Source organism: Cibotium barometz, chromosome 55 (assembly GCF_041138505.1).
Source record: "Cibotium barometz isolate CiBa-2024 chromosome 55, ASM4113850v1, whole genome shotgun sequence".
In the NCBI taxonomy this organism is placed as follows: domain Eukaryota; kingdom Viridiplantae; phylum Streptophyta; class Polypodiopsida; order Cyatheales; family Cibotiaceae; genus Cibotium; species Cibotium barometz.
The window spans coordinates 10,103,858-10,125,533 of record NC_141100.1 but is presented as its reverse complement, the minus strand read 5'-3'; the positions used below and the strand labels follow the sequence as shown (position 1 = coordinate 10,125,533).

Here is a 21,676-nt window from a genome sequence, read left to right as displayed (position 1 = left end):
CCAAAAAATCAATAACCGTTTTCAAGGAAAATTGGTGGTGCTCACCCATCAAAGCAAGGGCCTTGACTCCATTTTTACCCCTCAAGCAATTTTGGGGCAAGAGGAGGCAGGGGAGGAATTCTTTTTAAAAACAAAATATCTAATCATTTATGGATTTGGTAACAAGTTTAAGGTAAATCATATTAAAATGAGGAAATATATGGATGGAAATATAAAGGATTCAACATCTTGCCTTTAGTAGATGCCTTTAGAGTGCGGTAGGAGTCCTTGGTAAGCATTCAAATTGCATGATTGGCTCTAAACTCCATGCAAATGCATAAAAACAAAAAGAAACTTTTAAAATTTTAACATTGCAAATTGCTCACAGCTTTCTTACTCATTCTATATTGCTATATTGATTTCACGAATAAACCTCCTCATCTATGACTTGCAAACTATCCACCATAGAGATTACCAGTATCCAAGAGCCATCACATACAGATTTACCCAATCAAATCGGAGGACTCGAATCAATTCACAAGACCCATTCAACAAGCAATCCCTATAAAAGTTTCAATTGGAGGAATTTTCAATGTTAAATTGGGAAGAGAAATTTATCTCTATGGATTCATTTGACACCAAGTCAAAGTCCATAGTCCTAAGTGGTAAAGCTAATAGTCCTTGATACAATGAGCAAAGCAAAATCCATAGCCATGTATGGCTCCCTCATTTTGGATGGTACAATGCTCAAAGGCCACCCTAATGATGCAACAATGATAACCTTCATTATAGAAAGGCTAGTTGCCAAGGCAAATTACAAGTGTATATTGTTTAAGAGTAGTGGGATTGGTGGAGCATCTAGCTCAATACAAGAGTCACCAGCAAGAGAAGCTAAATTAATTGACTCTAGCAAAAAAAAACAAACAAACAAACGAGATAGCATAGATTTAGGAGGACCTACTTCAAGGAACACCAAAAGTGACCGAGGGGAGAATTGGAGAATGAATACATTAGATGATATCATGTTTTTTAAAGATCATTTGAGCAATGACTTATATACATATAAAGTAGATCAAAGATTAAATGATTTCATCTAGTAGATCAAAGATATGTTTATCAAGGATACTTTAGATGTTAGTAGATCAAAGCTATGTTTATCAAGTATCCTATGTTTATCAAGGATACTTGTATACATCTAAAGTAGATCAATGGTTTACTAATTTCATCTACTTATATAGTTATATACATCCAAAGTAGATCAAAGATTAATAAACTTCATCGAGTTTATTGGGCATCGAGAAGGACAACGTATTGTTTTCTTTTAGGTGTTGGTATGGTCCTTGATTTCTACGTTGAAATAGATTAATTTTTTAGCATGGCCATTGCCATCTATTCACGTGTTGACCAGTGTAAGTTCACATCCCTGCTTGAATTGTGTGCTTTCCCTTGGACACATCAACTGGATACAGAGACATTATCTTGATTGAATTGCCTGGAATTTATGTGGAAATTTCACACAATATTGAAGTTATTGACCCACCCATCGTGATTCAATAACTAAGAAAGGTTGGGCTATTGAAGTAATTTGGGCTAATCTGATGGAGAAACAAAAGTTCAAGAGTAGACTTATCGATCCAAGGATGTGCCAAAGAAGCACCCCACTTAGATTTGTGACAATGCACATAACCCTACCATAAGATTACAGTCTAATCATAGATATTCAAGGAGTTTAACGGCAACTCTTGGCAACAAATCAATATGAAAGGTGTGCTCTCTCTCAACAAATCAAAACCATACTAAATACTAGCAAAGGAATCCTTGCCAAATTTGTATAGCTCATTTACTGAATTTGACAAAAAAGTTAAGATCACATGCAAGAAAAGCCCTCAATCTTTTATTGAAAAGAGCCTTAACAAAGAGCTCACTTGCACAATATAAAACTCAATTATGGATTCAACACCTATCCTATTCATCATTCAGTTTATGTTTGTAGAAGTAAGAATAGATCAAGCTTTGTTCCCTACTCTATATGACAATTCTTTTTTATAGTACGCACCACTTACATGCTTTCACCGTCTTCGACCAAGAAAACTAAAAACCAAGATTGCATGTGTAGACTTCCAAAAGCTAGCTTGATGACACCTACTTGTACTTGTATGTGCAATCATGACAACTTCTATGTATCTTGTGGTAGCGTGTAGCAAAGTCTACAACTTTCAACATTATGTGAACATGATTCATTTGCTACATGAATCATTATATAATAAGCTCTCTCTCTCTCTCTCTCTCTCTCTCTCTCTCTCTCTCTCTCTACTAGTAGAGGAGTGACATCAACCCGCGCGAGACAGCTACGATCCAGGAGACGCCCTGGCCCCCAGGTCTCCACCAGACACAGATTGATGAGATCTTGGGAAGACATAGCAAAGAGGACAGACCCCAAATTGATCTAGCACAAATTGGGAGATATCTTGCCCCTAACCCGATGTATGACATCCTACACCCAATCATTGGCACCGATTGGAGCTAGTTGCTTTATTGGATGTATTTACCCTCCCTCCCTCCCACCCACCCCACAATAGTTAACCACAGCCCTGTATGTGATTTATCTCCACATTATAGAGTACTTTGTACTTTTTTTTCTTTTGTATCCATTTGATGCCCATTGAGACATGATGATGATGTACACAGGTTTGGTCTCATAGGTTGTTTTTTGACCTTTAGAAGACGTTAATAAGATCTTTGTTTTTCTCTCTCTCTCTCTCTCTCTCTCTCTCTCTCTCTCTCTCTCTCTCTCTCTCAAGAATCATCTCAACATAATCATTATCCATGGTGCAAAAAGTATCAAGGGCAACATCCAACCCAAAATTAACCAGTAGCTTCAAAAATGCTCCATTCCGAAGTTCAAGTACACGTCAGAAGTTGAAATCCTTTGTTAGACAACAACTGCCCTAATAGAGAATAAATGCTAGAGAGATGCTATGGGGTAGGATCGATAGCTAGAATGCAAATATTCAATGTTCAACACCTAGTATTAGGTTAACCCGTGGCTGACTAGGATGAGGGTTAACACTTAGTAGGGCATGGGGACCTGTAGGGTGCACATGTACGCTAAGGACATTAGCAAGACGAAGTTTTGGAATGGCCGTGGGTCAAAAAATAATAGGAAGAGCGAGTTATAGCTCTAAAAGCTTATATATAAAGCAAGAAAGCTTATAAATAAAGAAAGGGCCAATAATATATTGATATATAAGTGACCTTGGGGGCATTTATGACTTATTGAGGTATCCGTGCCAGTTTTATGATCAAGACCACCAAATTTTAACCTGATAATTGACTGCCTATCGACCCACACTTCAAACCTTTGTTAACTAGCCTTTCAAGACTTTTCATCAACAAAACCTCTTATGATCGTCTTACATTTCCTCTTATGATGGTCTTTGCATAAAGACCTAGCAACCAAAAACAGAGAGGAACTTGAAACTACAGGAGTCCACATTGTTTGTTTACTGAGCATTGACAAACTGACCAACTGTCCATCACCACCCACTTGGGACAGTTGCTTTTCTCAAGCTCAAGCCTGAGTACACATAAAAGGCGCCCATCTTGCATAACCTGGAGAAAAAAATTGGATGAAGAGCAGCTCATCTTTCACGTTGCTGACTAGAATGCCACTTCGCGCCCATATTTTGGAGTATCTCTTGGGGAGCCACAATGCCCCGGACATGAGATAGCAGGCATCCTCTATCCAATCAAAGACGGCTGTCGGCCCAACAGCCTGGAGCCTTTTGTGGGCCATCTGTATTCTCGAACCAAAGCCGATTCCAATTGCTATGCTAAGATAGAAGAAAGAAAACCAACGTGAATCAGACATTACCCCAGACCCAGATTGCACCATGAACGTGCTTGGAACATGAATAGCACATAACAGAAAGGTACATACAGCACATGACCCAAACGTGATGAGCTTGGTATGTGAATGACCTGTGGCTAAAGTGTGACAGGAAAAGAACGTGTGAATGAGCAGCATGTGCCTCAAATATGACTGGACTGGCACATGAAAAGAGAACACATGATTGGTGTGTAAAGGGTGGACAGGGAGTACACTAGAATGGAAGAAGGTGAAGTAGGGAAGGAAAAAAGTTGGGTAAGTAGCATATATGATACTACAAAATCAACATTACAAAAACTTGAACAAACTAGAAAAATTTTAGAAACCCTCCGCCATATGGCATCATATGGATAGAATGCAACATATGTAAAGACTGAAACACATCCGTAACCCCATATTATAGGCCACTTGAAAAGTGCCATAGAATCGAACCTGCCAAAAGCTATTCAGGGACGTTTTATCCATTGGAATACCGCAAGAAAACCCCTACTCAGAAATACAATATAAATATATATATACATTTATTATATATATATATATATATATATATATATATATATATAGAAAAAAGAAGCTGAAAATGACGACAGTCCTGCATTGACCTGCATTCAAGTAGAAGTCTGTGTTGAAATCAAATCTACACTTGAGCACTGGCAAACCCAAAGAGCGCACAGTCCCAAATAAGTACTTAAAAGTTATCATGAATAAAATTTTCCCTATAATTAGAGGCTACTATACCAGAGGCACTCAGGCGAAATCCCACACTATCCAAGTTTGCAAAAACAAACTTAGACTTTCTGATCTGTGCTTTTTCTGGACTGCTCAATTCGGTCCGCACTTTTCCTAGAGTGCTCATGTCGATCTATGCTTTTTCTTGACTGCTCGAGAAGATCAACGCTCCTCCTAGAATGCTCAGCACGATCCGTACTCTTCCTGGACCCGTTCCGATTCAAGGAGGATTTCTCTAAAGACGATACAAATTTCCGGAGATGCCGGATGTACTCTGGGTAGAGCTCCAAGTTGCAATGGCCACCTCCTTTCAGCCAAAGTGGTTCATATTTTTCCTTACACAGCTCCCAGAGCTGCTTTCCATGTGAACAATCAACCACTTCATCAGATGTGCCCTGCAAACCAGATACGAGATACGCATTAGTAGAAGAGCCAACAGCACACTATTGTAGAAGCAACATGTACAAGTCTTTTGACCCGCAACTTGGTAAAGCAACAAATGATGAGAACCTGCACAAACTTGCTAATATGTACCCTTCCAACTGGACTACCCTTAAGGATGTGAGGAAAGTGTGTGTATAACAGAAAACGTTGTGATGCTCACGCTGTGCTCTCATCACACCCCGAGACTTGAGACTGGGTCATTGTGGTGCACAAACTATCAGAACCTGCACAACAATGTGAATGGAAGGATCTGACAGTATATATACCTAGATGAAATCCAGGAACATGCCCAAATTCACCTTTTAGGAACGTGCATGTTATATACTCATGGTAGTCAACCCACACGACTATATAACTATCAACTCCATTATGCATAGTATGGACTAGATACTACGACATCCCCACTAACGATTTCAAAGGGCCCTACAATCGCTCTCCATAGAAGAAACCTTGTTGAGGGGCTGCTCATAGTTCAGGGAAACACCCCCAGACAAGGGGTCTCCAGACCAAAACACCCAATTCAAGGGTTCACGTGTCCGATACACATTTCAACCATTCCCCGTTTTCATTTTCAAAGCAGCAATTTCACCCCATTTTTGCCGCTTCTCTTCTACAACTCTTTGAAACACCTACCGTTTCCTGGAACTTTCCCTTGTTTCTTCGACAAGACCGGCGTTTCCCGTTTGAACCTTTGATTTTACATTCTTTTGGTCAAATAACTAGTTTCTTTTGTCTTGCATCTCTCTCTCTCTCTCTCTCTCTCTCTCTCTCTCTCTCTCTCAGAGGACATGGAGTTCACCTAGTCGTCCACTGGAAGGACATTGTCAGACTGGATACTCAGAGGACATGGAGTTCACCTAGACATCCACTGGGGACGAAGATGACCTTCTACAGAGATCACTTGATTCACCTCCTATGCCTGACAAAGGATGGTTTCATCATCCGCCCACGCTACATGGACACACACCTATCCTTTGGGGTGAGGTGCGATCGACCAGATCCGCACCTCCTCCCACTAGCTAAGAGTGGAGACTGCCAGATATGGGCCTAGGGCGGCCGCACCAGAGGACAGGATATGCCAGCTCTGTCACACAGAGCCCGAGACAGAGGATCATTACATATGCCGATGCCCTGTATACTATGAGATTTGGAGAGGGGGGGAGCGGGGGGGGGGGGGGGGGGGTTCCACTGCCTCTCCCGAGTTGGGTTCGGACCACTTTCCAGGATCATGGACTTCCCGGATCAGAGATGCCTGGGACTTTTTCTTCTAAAGCTCCATAGACACAGGGAGTCCTTAATGAGATCCAGATCAGCTGTGCTGGTCCTCGATCCAGATCAGCTGTACGTGCTCAAGGACCAGCACAGAGAGCTCTCACCGACTTCTTCCGTACCAGTACTCCAAGGGCCGATCCACCCATCATACCCGGACCATAGGCTAGTGCAGGAGCTCAACCGAGAGGTGTGACACTCAACAGGACCACTGAGTTATGCAGAGCTCGACGCCCCAGATCCCATGGCCCTCGCCCCCACGGGCACACCACCACAGGAGGATCCGGGCCATCATCTCCCATCATCGCAGGACCTCACGCCAACTCAGTTTTACCACCTTGAGCGCCATGTCACAACGGTCCATGAGGGATGTATTAGGGTGATATGAGAGCTCTCTGCTCATGTACCTAGATCAGATTTTATAGTTCTAGATTTTTGTTATCTTTCTTTATTACTATTTTGTACCCAGGATGATGTACCTCATGGATATGACGTAACCTTTTGGTCTCATAGATCATTTTGGCCTTTTGAAGAAGTTAATACAACTTTCTTTCTTTCTTTCTTTCTCTCTCTCTCTCTCCACCTCTTACGCCCCTTGCATAGTTCATCCTTGCAGACATGGCATTTCCTCATTCAGCCACCTCAAAAATGCTGTTTTTCCAACTACATTTTCCCAATTCCCATAACTAGGGAGTTAAAATACAAAACATGATGGTGATAATTAACATTGTTACTAAAGGAGTGTTTGCTGAGGTATTGGAACAACTCTGCCTCGACCATTTGACCCATTGCCTTGCAGTTAGAGGCGTTGTCGGTCACCACCTGCACAACATTGTCCTCCCCAACCTCAAGGATAGCCTGTCGAATGTGGCCATAAATGAACACCCCTGTGATCCTGTCGCCTGCTCTCCCTGCATCCACGGCACGCAAGAAATAGGTGCCCAAGCAAGATGACACAAGGATATTGATTATGTGCCTCTTGCGAATGTCTGCCCACCCATCTGAAATAATAGTGCATCCAAACTCCTGCCAACCTGCTTTCACAGGTGTGAGCGCCTTGTCTATCAAGGCCTTCTGCTCATCCAACATGGATGTACGCATCTTCGTATACTGAAGACCTGTCCATGTCTCAGTAGGCCCTACCTGCGCAATTGCTTTCACCATTCTTTTCCATTGGTCTGTCCTTAACACATTGAAGGATATATTACACTCAATAAGAGTGCGACAAATCTCCATTTCTGCCACCCTTTGCCGCTCTTTTACCCAAGCTTGTGATGAGATACAAGAACGCAGAGTGGATTGCTTTGATGCCTCCTGTACCTCTCGCATCTTGTGGCAGGAGGTCCTCATCATCAGCAATACGTGCCCTCTTCCTGCCTGTGGTGGATTGGGCTGAAGCCGAAAGACTTTCACCCTCATCTACTGTACCTGAACCTGTAACATCTCCAATAAAAGCATCATGGAGAGCATCTTGCGTACTTTCACCACCTCTAACACTGCTTGCACCACCCATTGCAGGACAATTCTCCGCAATCAATTGGTCCCTCACAGCTTGTGGTATTTTATCACATGGACCACATTGATTGGTGCACCCGATACCTGTCATGTGCTTGATGACGCGAGTTATGGTGCTAGTGTACTGCTCCCCGCAATACTTGCATGCCCATAGCCGAGTACCTGACCCTTGCTGAGAAGGGGTGTTAACAACCCTCAGGACATTGGTGTGGATTGCCCAGTTCCGGTTAGTCTTGCGCGGCATGATGAAGCCTGGGCGTGAGAGAGGGAAGAAGAGCGAAGAAGCTACTCTGCAGAGTTTTGCAGGTACACATGATTGTGCAAGTATTCACATGGACCCAAAATTTGGTCGCTTAATGCCCAAAATCTGGTCGCTTATCCGCAAGCGCATGGTCGCCACACACGTTTCACCACGCCACGCCATTTATTAATTTTTTTTTAAAAAATCCGTACAGATCCGTACAGTACGGTACTGTACCGTACCGTATGGCTGTACCGTACTGTACGGATCCGTACGTACATACGGAATCAACCTTGATCCGCGGATGAATGCTCATAACGGTTCATTGACTCGGACGAATCCTCAGGGGCAAGGGCCTTGAGCACTGAGGACACACCTCCAGGCCTGCCACGGTGGTGAGTCTGTCAAGGGACTTTCCACCCACTCTCTCCAGGCACCTGCTTACGAGTATCCCCCTCCCAGGTTACATCTAGTGGAGATATAGAACGAAGAAGAGGGACGGGACTGCTGATGCTAAGCTCCTTGAGTTCTGGAGGCTCTGAGGGTGGCTCCTCCCAGGGCACGTGGGGAGCCCTCACCTGTGCAGTGGCGAGGGCAGGCTCTCACAAGGTGACCATCTGATGGCAGAACTCAAGCCTCTAAAGACAGATGTTGCCATCCAACTCCGGAATCGCCAAATGTCGGGGAAGATACTCCAATGAGGTATGTGACACCCAAATGGAAGGGATCCCCGCTGCCCTCACTACATTGGCAACCACCAATAGGAAGAGTCCAAGACCTCGCCCAAAGAGCACCCCAATTCTCAGAGAAGCGCATGGTACTCTTTGGGAGGCCAGGGAAGTATACTGTCACTAAGATGTTCTCTCTCTCTTGGCAGTGGGTCCAAGTCCAGGGAGAATCCATGTTTCCACGATGCGACGTAAACCTAGGAGCTCCGTGCTGCAAGTGAACTCAACAACAGTGTCTTCTCTGGGTGGACGAGGTAAACTCCACCGGAATGTACCCAGTGCCTAGGAACTGAACCGTGATACCGCCAGACTCTCCCATGAGAGATGCCCCAATCTGGCCTCGAGTCAGGCAGCTGCCGACAAACTTGCACACCAATGTGCTTGGTTGGAGAAAAGCCACTGAAGAAGCCAAGAGCTCGAGTTCCACTTCCAGAAAAGAGCAATCAAGGGTGGCCTCGGACAAGATGACGGAACGGTTGCCATGGAGTCCTAAACTAAAGGGGGGGAGCCAAAGGGCACCACTTGCTGCCACAATAGCACAAAGACAAACACCACCTAGCACAAAAGAACGTTTAAGGGCCTGCTATGCAAAGCTAGGTTGTGGAACTTGACTTCACTCATTGAGATGCTTAAAACTACCCAAAGACAAAGCCAAGTGTGAAAGAAAGATACTTACATGCATGACCAGCACGGGACAAGATACATGTCCAACTTTGTCGATATTCTGTAACGAAGAGTAAACGACGACAGAAAACACAAGCTAATCAAGACAAAATTCAAATAACGCATGTACTTGAGCCAAAATTGAGCTTATCCTCACCACAACCTATGGGTATTTCACACTAGACTCACCTTGTATATGTCAAACCAATATGTTCGTTTGACAGGATACATGACTCGCAATCCTGACAGGATAGGACTGTGCAGCACAACAGCTCTCAACTGTGATAGACGAGTTGCCAAATCTAAAGTTGGTCCACTCCCGACAGATTGCCCATATAAAACTATGGCTTCTTGTTTAGCACCATAGTCACGCTCAAGGCACTCATAAGCAGCCTCTATATCAGCATAAGTGTTGTATTCGTTTGGCTGTTGAAACGAACTAACTACACAAGTTTAGCCTCTACAGTACACGAAAATTTTGAAAGCATGTAATATGCCTTAAGCCCACACTACGAATCACAAATTTTATTAAAAAATGCATATATACCTTCCCACTAGACTGTCCATAACCAGCATAATCATACCTGCAAAAAGAACAATACCTGTATCAGCTCTAATGCATAAAACATCCAATATTGTAGAGAACAGTTAGCGCAATCAACACATCCTTCTAAACATATGGAAACCTTACACAAGCAGTGTCCCCACCCCCTTTTTTAACATCTGGTCAGGAGCCAGACTGCTATGCTAATGACAGGCTCCCATCGCTGATCCGTAGGGCTAGATGAGTCCATGGGGCCACTGGTACTTAAGTGGAAATGATGACAAAGATCCAGAAGAGAGTCTCAACACACAACCCGTGCCATCAACCTCGACAAGAAGCAGAAGCCCAGCCTATGATGCCCATAGTAACCACAAGAATCACCACTGTATAAGTTACATACCTTATGCTAACCATAGGGTTAGTTGATCTCATCTTGGATGGAAGGATTTGAAGATCTAGATGGCTTAAGGCTTCCACAAAAAGAAGGCCTTAACTTGGTGGAAGGATTTGAAGTAGAAACTGACTACTTTAGACCACTTTTGAGGGCAGATTCCAAGTTGAGTTGTCACAAGATGAGATCGACGTCATTGCCAAGTTCACAGAGTTAGAGATGAAGAACACGACTTATGATACCTACGTGCAGAAATTTAGAGAACTAGGTGCTCGTGATCCTTTGTTGTTGTGTATCCGCAGTGGATGGAGTATAGTTTAATGCCCTCAACTCGCATCTCATAGCCCTTCAAACTATTCTTCAAAACTGGAGTCGACTCATTGGTTCTCAAGCGCAACAAGCTCCATTACAGTTTCAGGGTGTTCCCTTTTCCAGAGAGAAAAGGGAATGTGACAAGACGGAGGTTGGAAACTGGTTGGACAAGTGGACAATATACTCATTTTGATTTGATTGGTGCACCAATGATCGTAGGGTCCTCCAGTGTCAAATCCCCACGGATCCCCTCGTGATCGACCTTGGTTCGAAACTCGAATCCTGCAAACAAACGAACAAACAAACAAGCAAGGGGGTGCAGGCCTGACTCACCTCCCAACCATGACAGCCGTGGGCAAGCCCACAGTCTTGGATGTCCCCACGGAGCCACGAGCTGAGCTAACTAGGATGACGTACCGACCAATCTCCTCCTCGTGACGTCCCATACCGCCACGAAGCTGCCCTCGCGGGCCTCGAGATTGCTGCCGGCCTCGGCTGCATAAAGCAGGTGCACGTCTGCACTAGATCGAGGCTCCAAGACCATAGAGCTCTCACAAACTCGCGAGACTCTCTATAATCCAATAACTAACCTTGACCACCCTTTTATAGGCTCTTGGCCGGTCATCGGGCGTCCACACTTGGCCGCCCGCCCGTCCATACTTGGATGCCCGCCCGTTAGTATATCCCTAACTCAGCTCGTCAATCAGCCTGCCTAGTTCCAAGCTTCCCCAAGCCTCAAAACTAGTCTTGCATGCGTATAGCACACAGTAGATACCCACTGTGCACATGACATACTCCCCTTTCTCTAAGAGCTCGCTCCTGAGCTCACTAAAAAGCCAGGGTAATCTCTCTGAAGAGTTGTCAATGTCTCCCATGTAGCGTCCTCCTCAACACGATCCTTCCACTTGATCTTGTATTCCGTGATAAGCGTATGACGCAATCTTTGTTCACGAAATCCAAGAATCTTTTCAGGTTCGTGCGGAACAAATGTCATGTCCTAGACATCTATGATTTCTTGAGGAGTAACTAACTGATCTGCTCCACCCAGTACTTCCTTAAGTCTACTGACATGAAATACAGGATGAACTTTCACATGAGAAGGCAAATCCAATTCATATGCAACTGAACCAATCCGTCGTGTAACACGAAATGGTCCACAGTATCTAGGGGATAATTTCGGAGATCTACCTGTCCGTAAAGTCTCAGAATCTTTCGGAACTCGCAATTACGCCATCGTTCCTTCAAAGAACTCTCTAGGTGAACGATGTCTATTAGAATAAAACCTGTCTCGGTCTTGAGCACTTCTAATAGATTCCTTTGCAACTTGTAACATTTCCTGCATATCTTGCAAAAAATTACGTGCTGCATCATGCTGAAGTCCTGAGAATCCTACTGTAACAAGTGATCTAGGTTGAAAACCGTACATAAGCATGAAAGGACTATATTGAGTGTCGTCTAGCTTTTTACTTTCAAAAGCAACCGGTCTACCATCTTGAAATAAAGCAGCCCCGATAGCATAGTCATTGGCATCAGTTTCAAGAACATAAGGCCGACTAGGATCAGGCAATGCTAAGATAGGTGCTTCCTTGACTTTATCTTTCAAAAGTTTGAAGGCCATATCCAAATCGTTATTCCAAGTGAGAGGCTGATTGGACTTACGTCCACGACCTTTCAATAAGTCGGTCATCGGTAGTGTGAGTTGAGAGTACTCCCGTACAGATTTCCGAAGAAAAACAACAAAACCGAGAAAAGAACGAAGTTGTTTCACTATTCGTGGTATAGGCCAATCCAGAACCTTCTGAACTCGGTCATAGTCAATGCTCAATCCATCTCTAGTGATCTTGTGTCCCAAGTAAATGATGTCGGTCATAAAGAACTCACATTTACTTAACTTAGCATATAGTCGATTTTGTCTTAAAATAGATAAGACAATCATGAGGTGTCTGACATGATCCTCGATAGTACGACTATAAATCAAAATATCATCCAGGAACACCACCACAAATTTCCCCAAATGTTCACGAAAAAGATCGTTCATCATTTGCTAGAAAGTGGCTGGAGCATTGGTTAACTCAAAAGGTAATACGAGAAACTCGTAATGGCTATACCTAGTTCGAAAGGCGGTTCTTTCGACATGCCTTTCATGAATACGTATCTGGTGATAACCAGTACGTAAATCTATCTTCGTGAAATATTTCGCTCCTGCTAATCGGTCAATCAGGTCATCGGATCTAGGGAGAGGATGACGGTTCTTAATTGTCAGCTTGTTCAATCTTTTGTAATCTATACACATTCTCCAAGTATTGTCCTTCTTTCTCCTAAGCAACACAGGTGCACCCCAAGGTGATTTACTTGGACAGATCTGGCCCATCCGCAAATAATCTTCGAGTTGTTTAGCCAACTCATCTTCCTCAGCTTGGCTCATCCTATAAGGTGGAATACTGACAGGATGAGCACCAGGGATCAAGTCAATACGATGATCTACTGCCCGTTCAGGTGGTAAACTCGATGGCAATTCCTTAGGAAATACATCTTGAAACGAATCAAGTATCTTCTATAACTCTTTGCTTTCAAACACACTTAATTCATTCACATCCAAGGAAGGGATGAGAAAAGAAGAAAGTGGAATCAATACACAATGGAAAGCGGTATACAAAGAAGAATTCATTATATTTTCAAAATCAATTGTATTTACAAGAGGTCCCTGAGAGGGATGAATACAATCACCTAAAATACTATACTTGGTGTCCCTATGCTGAAAAGAAAAAATATGACTAGACCAATCTATCTCGACGTCAAGAGTCTTAAACCACTCAATCCCTAATAACAAGTCTACATTTTCCAGATGCATAACATAGCATTCCAGAGTGTCTTTGTAGTCCTGAATCTGGATTGGAAGCATCTCCACCTTGCGATTCCAAACTTGTCTTCCCGCAGGTAGACGTACCTCATAGGTATGGTCGCTGAGTGTCGTATCAAGACTCAATTTCTGCACAAGTTTGTAGTTAACAAAGTTATGCGAACTGCCAGGGTCTAACAGAATGTGAATTTTATAGCCATTCACTTCTCCATAAACTCGGAGAAGATCATGCAAGCCAAATACCTTTGAATTGAACAGACAATCAGAACAAGTACTAGGGCGAGAAAGTACAGTAATTGACGTACCTGTCAAAGACAACTGGTTAGCTGCCTTTGGCTTGGGTCCTGCGTTTGACTTGGTACCCTTTTGCTTCGGGCACTCATTACGCATGTGTCCTTTTTCTTCGCAGATAAAACAACGTCCTTCATTCTTGAGCTTGAGAGCCCTGAGGAGTCGTTTCTTCTTCGCTGGTGTCGAACTTGAATTTTTCGAAGGTTGGTCCGAAGACTTGCCTTCAGTCGTGTTAGCCATAGGTGCGGAGAACTTTCTTTTATGCTTGTTCCCCTGCTCGGTAATGGGTTTCGACTTGGAAGAGACCATCGTATCATCATAGATACGAGCTAAATGAATGGCCTCGTCCAAAGTTTTACATTTGTTATTTTTAACCTGTAATCGGTACGAGTCTGGTAAACCAACTACGAAAAACCCCAAAAGAGTAGTGGGATCCATCTTTGTAGCTTTCATCTGCAAGTCACGGAACTTCTGGAGGTAGACCTCATAAGTGAGGTGCTGCGAGGTCATGGTCAAAGCTGAAAACCGGGCTACAACATCATAATCATCCTCTTTCTTGAGGATTTCTTTCTTGAAAATGTCTTCACATTGTGCCCAAGTCGTTGGCTTAGGGTTCAGTTCCTTCCACCAAAGCAAAGCTTTGCTGGACAGGAAACCTGCTGCTAACTGGATCTTCTTTCCATCATCATATGGATGAAACTGAAAGTGAACTTGCCACTTGTGTAGCCACGTGTCCACGATCTCCTTGGTTCGCTGCTTTTGCTCGCCCCCGAACGGTTCCGGAGTAATATTGGGGCCTAAAGCTGAAGCCAAGATATCCATACTCGAGAAAGTAGAGAGGGTAGTGGTCAATAGAGCGATGGAGTTCTGCAAAGCCTGCATCTGGGCTGCGATTTCTGCCTGACGTTCCGTCGAAGAAGCTTCGAGAGCTACTTTGAACTCTTGGAAATTTGATTTTGACACAAAATCGTCAAAAAGATCGGCATCGGTACCTTCCGTAGCCGGCAAGCCTTTGTGTTCCACGAGGGGCTCCAACTCTGATTCTTGGGTCGACATCGTGAAGAGGGTACGCGGAGAGAAAATTCAATCTTTGCACAATGAAAGTGCGAGCGAACTCGAGAGCTTGAGAGCTTGAAAACTTGAGAACTTGAGAACTCGAGAGATGTGTGGCAAGAAGCCTACGTGAGGGGGGTTTATAAAGGTTTCCCAAAAGCCAAAAAAATCTCGAAAAGCTATGCTTAGCTTTTGCTTTAGCTTTTGTGTTTTTTTTTTCCTTGAATATATATATATATATATATATATATATGGATATATATATTCTCTTTTCTTAAAAAAGAAAAAACACCCTGGAAACCTTAGAGAGGAGAGAACTTTTAAACCTTAAAAATTTTAAACTCCAAAAAAAACTGAAAGCTAAAAAAGAAACGTGCTTTCCTTGTTGTTTTTTGTTTTCTTTCTTCCTTCTCCTGGAAATACCCGCCGGCGTGTGCTGATGCTGACGTCGCCTACTTCCTTGCGCCAACCTGCGCCTGCCACGAATGCTTGGGCGCCCGCCTGCTGTGCGTGGTCTGGGCGCCGACTGCCTGGCGTGAGTGCTGGTCTGCCTGGGCGCCAACCTGCTATACGTGGCCTGGGCCACCTGCGCTAGGCTGCGTAGGCCTAACCTAGGCGCTGCCTGGCTACGTAGGCCTAGGCCGCCTGGCCTGGCCTATATCTGCTGGTAGCCCAACGCCTACGCTTACGCCCAGTACATCAGTACTCAGCCGGCAGTACAAACGACACACACGTGCTCTCTCTCTCCTTGTCCACAAAAAGCAAACTTGCTTTTTCGCTCTCTCTTTTTTCTGTTTCTCTCCCTGCAGGTCATGCGACTGCACAACATCTTTCCTCTTCTTTGCAAAAGCATTCAACCCTTCTAAACCTACCATCTCCCATCAACATGGGGTTCTTTGATGAAGAAAAAACACATACTAATCTGAAAACTGCAGTATGCACAGAAAAACAGCAAGCTTTTTAACACATACCGTTCTTCGACCTCTTCTACTCTACCTACCGACTTGCTCGTTCACGAGGTATGCTCTGATACCATTGTCAAATCCCCACGGATCCCCTCGTGATCGACCTTGGTTCGAAACTCGAATCCTGCAAACAAACGAACAAACAAACAAGCAAGGGGGTGCAGGCCTGACTCACCTCCCAACCATGACAGCCGTGGGCAAGCCCACAGTCTTGGCTGTCCCCACCGAGCCACGAGCTGAGCTAACTAGGATGACGTACCGACCAATCTCCTCCTCGTGACGTCCCATACCGCCACGAAGCTGCCCTCGCGGGCCTCGAGATTGCTGCCGGCCTCGGCTGCATAAAGCAAGTGCACGTCTGCACTAGATCCAGGCTCCAAGACCATAGAGCTCTCACAAACTCGCGAGACTCTCTATAATCCAATAACTAACCTTGGCCACCCTTTTATAGGCTCTTGGCCGGTCATCGGGCGTCCACACTTGGCCGCCCGCCCATCCATACTTGGGTGCCCGCCCGTTAGTATATCCCTAACTCAGCTCGTCAATCAGCCTGCCTAGTTCCAAGCTTCCCCAAGCCTCGAAACTAGTCTTGCATGCGTATAGCACACGGTAGATACCCGCTGTGCACATGACATCCAGGTCCAACTGTTCTTAAATAACAAGGCTTATGCCTGGTGGTGGGACCTACAATCGAGGCCAGTGACTTGGCAAGGGTTTATGGATGCGTTTTGTAAGCAGTTTGCAGTGATACAGTATGGTGGCCTATCAGAAACTGCATGAAACCCTAAACCCTAAACCCTAAACCCTAAACCCTAAAGCCTCGAAACTAGTCTTGCATGCGTATAGCACACGGTAGATACCCACTGTGCACATGACATCCAGGTCCAACTGTTCTTAAATAACAAGGCTTATGCCTGGTGGTGGGACCTACAATCGAGGCCAGTGACTTGGCAAGGGTTTATGGATGCGTTTTGTAAGCAGTTTGCAGTGATACAGTATGGTGGCCCATCTCCCATCAACATGGGGTTCTTTGATGAAGAAAAAACACATACTAATCTGAAAACTGCAGTATGCACAGAAAAACAGCAAGCTTTTTAACACATACCGTTCTTCGACCTCTTCTACTCTACCTACCGACTTGCTCGTTCACGAGGTATGCTCTGATACCATTGTCAAATCCCCACGGATCCCCTCGTGATCGACCTTGGTTCGAAACTCGAATCCTGCAAACAAACGAACAAACAAACAAGCAAGGGGGTGCAGGCCTGACTCACCTCCCAACCATGACAGCCGTGGGCAAGCCCACAGTCTTGGCTGTCCCCACCGAGCCACGAGCTGAGCTAACTAGGATGACGTACCGACCAATCTCCTCCTCGTGACGTCCCATACCGCCACGAAGCTGCCCTCGCGGGCCTCGAGATTGCTGCCGGCCTCGGCTGCATAAAGCAAGTGCACGTCTGCACTAGATCCAGGCTCCAAGACCATAGAGCTCTCACAAACTCGCGAGACTCTCTATAATCCAATAACTAACCTTGGCCACCCTTTTATAGGCTCTTGGCCGGTCATCGGGCGTCCACACTTGGCCGCCCGCCCATCCATACTTGGGTGCCCGCCCGTTAGTATATCCCTAACTCAGCTCGTCAATCAGCCTGCCTAGTTCCAAGCTTCCCCAAGCCTCGAAACTAGTCTTGCATGCGTATAGCACACGGTAGATACCCACTGTGCACATGACATCCAGGTCCAACTGTTCTTAAATAACAAGGCTTATGCCTGGTGGTGGGACCTACAATCGAGGCCAGTGACTTGGCAAGGGTTTATGGATGCGTTTTGTAAGCAGTTTGCAGTGATACAGTATGGTGGCCTATCAGAAACTGCATGAAAATAACATGAAGAGAAAGACGCAAAGATAACATGATCAGCCCTCGGGAAGGATACCATTGTAGTGTTCAGGGACACGGCATGAAGGCAGGGAGACAAAGCGGAACAGATGCACAAATACAAACATGTCAAGGTTTTCAGTGAAAAGGTTGCCAAGAAGGAAGGATGACAAGTTTGGGAGTCCATGGAGAGACAAGGGGATAATGGCAATCATCCAAGGTCAAAGGTTGGAATCCCGTCATCAAGTTTAGCAAGAGGGGATTGCATGTGCACACCTGGACATGGCTAATCTCAAGGCTAATCCTGGATTTGGGCAGCAGATAAACAGTAGTTTAGGGGCACTAACAAGGCTCAGATATATGCAGAAGAAGCCTTAATTGGTCAAGACAGCCGTCAACCACATGGACAAGAGCATACAGATGATGAAGTCGGTTTCATATATATTTATGGGTTTTGTCCTATTTGCTGGCCGACAACAGGTCAGCCTGTTTATGGGCATATTTGGAGCCTATATTAAGGCTAGGCCAGAACTCAGCATAGCATTTGATCCCATTCTTGGGGCAGGTCAAGCGTGAGTCCATTAGAGGTCTGAGTTTACCTTTTTGGAAGGCCAAAGGCCACAGAATCTGTACAGTCATATTGATATCTTTTTGTACCATATAATACAAGGAGAATACAGCTTCCCTCCCTCTCTCTCTCTCTCTCTCTCTCTCTCTCTCTCTCTCTCTCTCTCTGCGCCAGCCCCCTCCGCACCAGCCCTCCCTCCCGCCCTCTCTCTCTCTCTCTCTCTCTCTCTCTCTCTCTCTCTCTTCGCCGCCCTCTCCTCTGTTCGCCGCCCGCTGCTCTCTAATCGCCGCCCTCTCCTCTGTTTGCCGCCCGCTGCTCTCTAATCGCCGCCCTCTCCTCTGTTCGCTACTGTCGCCACTGCCTTCTCCCTGGGCCGCCCCTCCTCACCGCCGCCTTCTCCCCACTGCTTCGCCGCCCTCTCCTCTGTTCCTACTGTCGCCGCTGCCTTCTCCCTGGGCCGCCCCTGCTCACTGACGCCTTCTCCCCGCTCAGCGCTGCTCTCTGTTCGCCGCCCTCTCCTCTGTTCGCTACTGTCGCCGCCGCCTTCTCCCTGGGCCGCCCCTGCTCACCGCCGCCTTCTCCCCGCTGCTCTCTGTTCGCTTCTCCTCTCTCTTGACATCCCTCGCCTACTGTTAATCTCTGTGCGTAGCTGCCCTGTCTGTTCGTCAAGGGCGGCCAGTACTACTAGCAATATGCTGGCCCGCCTCCCTCTCCGCTAGGGTCTGCGCCCCTTTTTCCCTACCTACCCTCGCTCAGGCCCCCAAGGCAGCAACATAACTCTCTCTCTCTCTCTCCTCAATCTCGAGGAATGGCCCCGAGTCTCCAAGAGAAACTCGAGGCCCTCGAGACGGCAATGAAGGCACTAATCAAGGAGAATAAGAAGACATCTGATTCCAACCTCAATGAGGTAAAGAACAAACTACACCGGCACATCATGGCCCTCGAAGCACGGGTCACGGGCCTTGAACAAGAGAACACAGTACTCAAGGAGGAGGTGAGTGCAATGGTGCATTGAAAGTGGAACTGGTAGCCGTCAAGAACACCGAGAAGGAAGAAGGGGAGATCAATGAGAACACTCTCACGGCCATCAAAGAAGAGATCTCCAAGGAGATCACAAAGGACATGGAGGGAAAACTCGAAGCCACGCAGTCAGGATGGATTGAGATGGTGAAGAAGAACATCCGCAAAGAAGTGAGGGAGGAGACTCAAAGGGAAGAACATCAAATCATTCACACCACCATTGAGGAGGAGAAGATGAGGCATGCCCGCCACCTCAACATTCGAGTCACAGGTATAGCCGAGACACCCAACTCCACTCCCGAGAAAGATGGACAGCTTCTATGCATGAAGCCAGGCTACAGGGAAGAGGACCCTCTCCCCTTCACCAAAGCATGGAGAGTGTCCATAGTTGCCAGGCGTTTCAGAAACGGCAGGTATGAAACGGGTTTCATACGTTTTGAAACGTTTCATAAAAGGTAAGAAACGGGTAAAAAAAGGTTTCATACGAAACAGAAAAAACATGTATATTTTTTACTTGAAATATACAAAAGAAAAAAATATTGACAGAACTTTTAAGAGACCACATTGAATTCATTTCAATAAAAACAGAATACACGTAAGATATGATGATATCACAAATCACGTGGGTGATCACTGATGACTAAACAAAAATCAAAAGCATCACCACGTGGGTGATGATTCATGACTCTAAATCCAAGATCAAAATAAATAACATGTCCAAAGTTCAAACTAAATAACATGTCCAAATAAAATGATACTGGCAGCTGCTAGCTACTATCTGCATCCTCATCTGCATCCTCATGCTCATCCTCATCTGCATCTTCTGCCTCTGCAGCCTCACTCTCAAGGTCACTGCCGGTAGCCGAGTCCTCAAAGGCCTCATCCTCTAGAGGTGCAGGTGCACCACTAGTACTAGCCTCTCGAGAAGATCGTGTAGTGCGAGCCGGAGCCATGATCTCCTCATAGAGCATAGAATAGATGTCTCTCTCCTCCTGAGGAATGTCGGGAATCTCCTTGCACTTCATGATATCAATCTTATCTGGATTCACTTGGTGAGGCTCAATGGGATGAATCTTTTGTTCTAGCAAACGGAGATTGCAATGACAAAAGACAAGCCTCTCCAATTGTGCTGAGGACAGTCTATTTCTCTTTTTCGTGTGAAAAAGAGCCCATGTACTCCAGTTTCTCTCACAAGGCCCTGAACTGCAATCCTGGGAGAGAACTCTCAGTGCAATCCGTCTCTACATTGCACAAAAAAGAATGTTAAGTTAGAGTCAAAAAGAGAGTAGCATTTGAATGTAGATTTTGAAAGAATAGGACTCACGAGACAAAGATACAAGATTCAAGAATCAAGAAACCTTACCAAGTTGGGTGTCCCAATACCGTATTTCTCCCACCAAGACACTGGCTCCAACTGTGTCTCCCTGAGCAATGCAGTAGCTCGCCCAAACATATGGCTACCGTTGCGGTAAATGAGAAGCTCATCCTCGAGCTTTCTCATCAGCTGTATATCACCTCCCACTCCCACCAACTTGGTAATGTACTCGATCCATCCTGACTCTAGCTCCTCATTGAGGTATTGCTCCTCATTCCTCCAAAGGGGATGCAAAATGTGAGCAACAGCATGGATTGGCCTATGAAACCAATCCCAACGCCGATTCCAGATCTCCTTAATATCTTGAACTCTGCATGTAACATGTGACACACAAGAGAGATCAAGATTTATAAAATAACTCAAAGACTAAAGTTAAAGCCCAAGGGTGAGCACCTGTCACGCGACAAGGTAGTGAAATCATTGAGAGCTTCACCAATTCTGTCCATGAACTCATAAAGCAGCCCAATGGTACTTCCCTCCATGTCTGTGAGCCGAAGGACACTATACATGGGCTGAAGTGCCTTCACAAGTCCCTCTGCATCCTGCCACCAAGTATCTCTCATGACCATACGAGAGAATGCTATAGACTTGGGCTCATCCTTGTCCTCCCATGCTGTCCATTCACGACACAACAGTGCGTAATAAGCCATGTCGCACTCTCACTAGTCTCTCCACCACAATAAACATATATGCAAACCGAGTTTTGGAGGGCTTTAGAAGCTCAAGATCACTATTGGCCCTGTACATGCTCAAAACCTTTGGCCTCTTTGTGACAAAGTTCACCATGGTAGATGCAGCTGAAAATACATGGCTCACCCAATCAAGCTTTCCCACATCCTCAATCATCAAATCAAGGCTGTGTGCTGCACAAGGTGTCCACACAATCTTGGGGAACTCCTCCTCTAACATCCTGCCCATGGATACACAATTGGACCCATTGTCCGTGATCACCTGCACAATGTT

At 45.3% G+C, this 21,676-nt stretch overlaps 2 protein-coding genes across 9 annotated transcripts in view; both read right to left on the bottom strand.

Moving 5' to 3' along the window:
• Nucleotides 1–3,322: 3,322 nt before the first annotated feature.
• The window catches only part of LOC147607355 (uncharacterized), a 34,273-nt gene continuing 15,919 nt past the window's right edge, over nucleotides 3,323–21,676 (bottom strand). The window contains exons 2-7 of one of the 8 annotated variants that reach the window (XR_015264659.1): nucleotides 10,005–10,041; nucleotides 9,647–9,883; nucleotides 9,471–9,518; nucleotides 4,607–4,992; nucleotides 4,471–4,518; nucleotides 3,323–3,812 (exon numbers count right to left, since the gene is read on the bottom strand). Coding sequence is in view for 1 of the 8 variants with exons in the window: in XM_086790231.1 (XP_086646357.1) it covers nucleotides 4,657–4,992; nucleotides 9,471–9,518; nucleotides 9,647–9,883; nucleotides 10,005–10,041 (658 nt within the window). In the remaining 7 variants the exon portion in view is untranslated. Of the gene's footprint in view, nucleotides 4,993–9,470; nucleotides 9,519–9,646; nucleotides 9,884–10,004; nucleotides 10,042–21,676 lie in introns of all 8 variants that reach the window. The other 7 variants (XR_015264660.1, XR_015264655.1, XR_015264656.1 and 4 more) reach the window with 7 other exon arrangements.
• Nucleotides 19,725–21,555, bottom strand: LOC147607356 (uncharacterized). The gene is made up of 3 exons (XM_086790475.1): nucleotides 21,107–21,555; nucleotides 20,702–21,023; nucleotides 19,725–20,579 (listed from the first exon to the last, which is right to left on the bottom strand). Exons 1-3 carry the CDS (start codon nucleotides 21,361–21,363, stop codon nucleotides 20,106–20,108), a joined length of 1,053 nt encoding a protein of 350 aa, XP_086646601.1. The 5' UTR covers nucleotides 21,364–21,555; the 3' UTR covers nucleotides 19,725–20,105.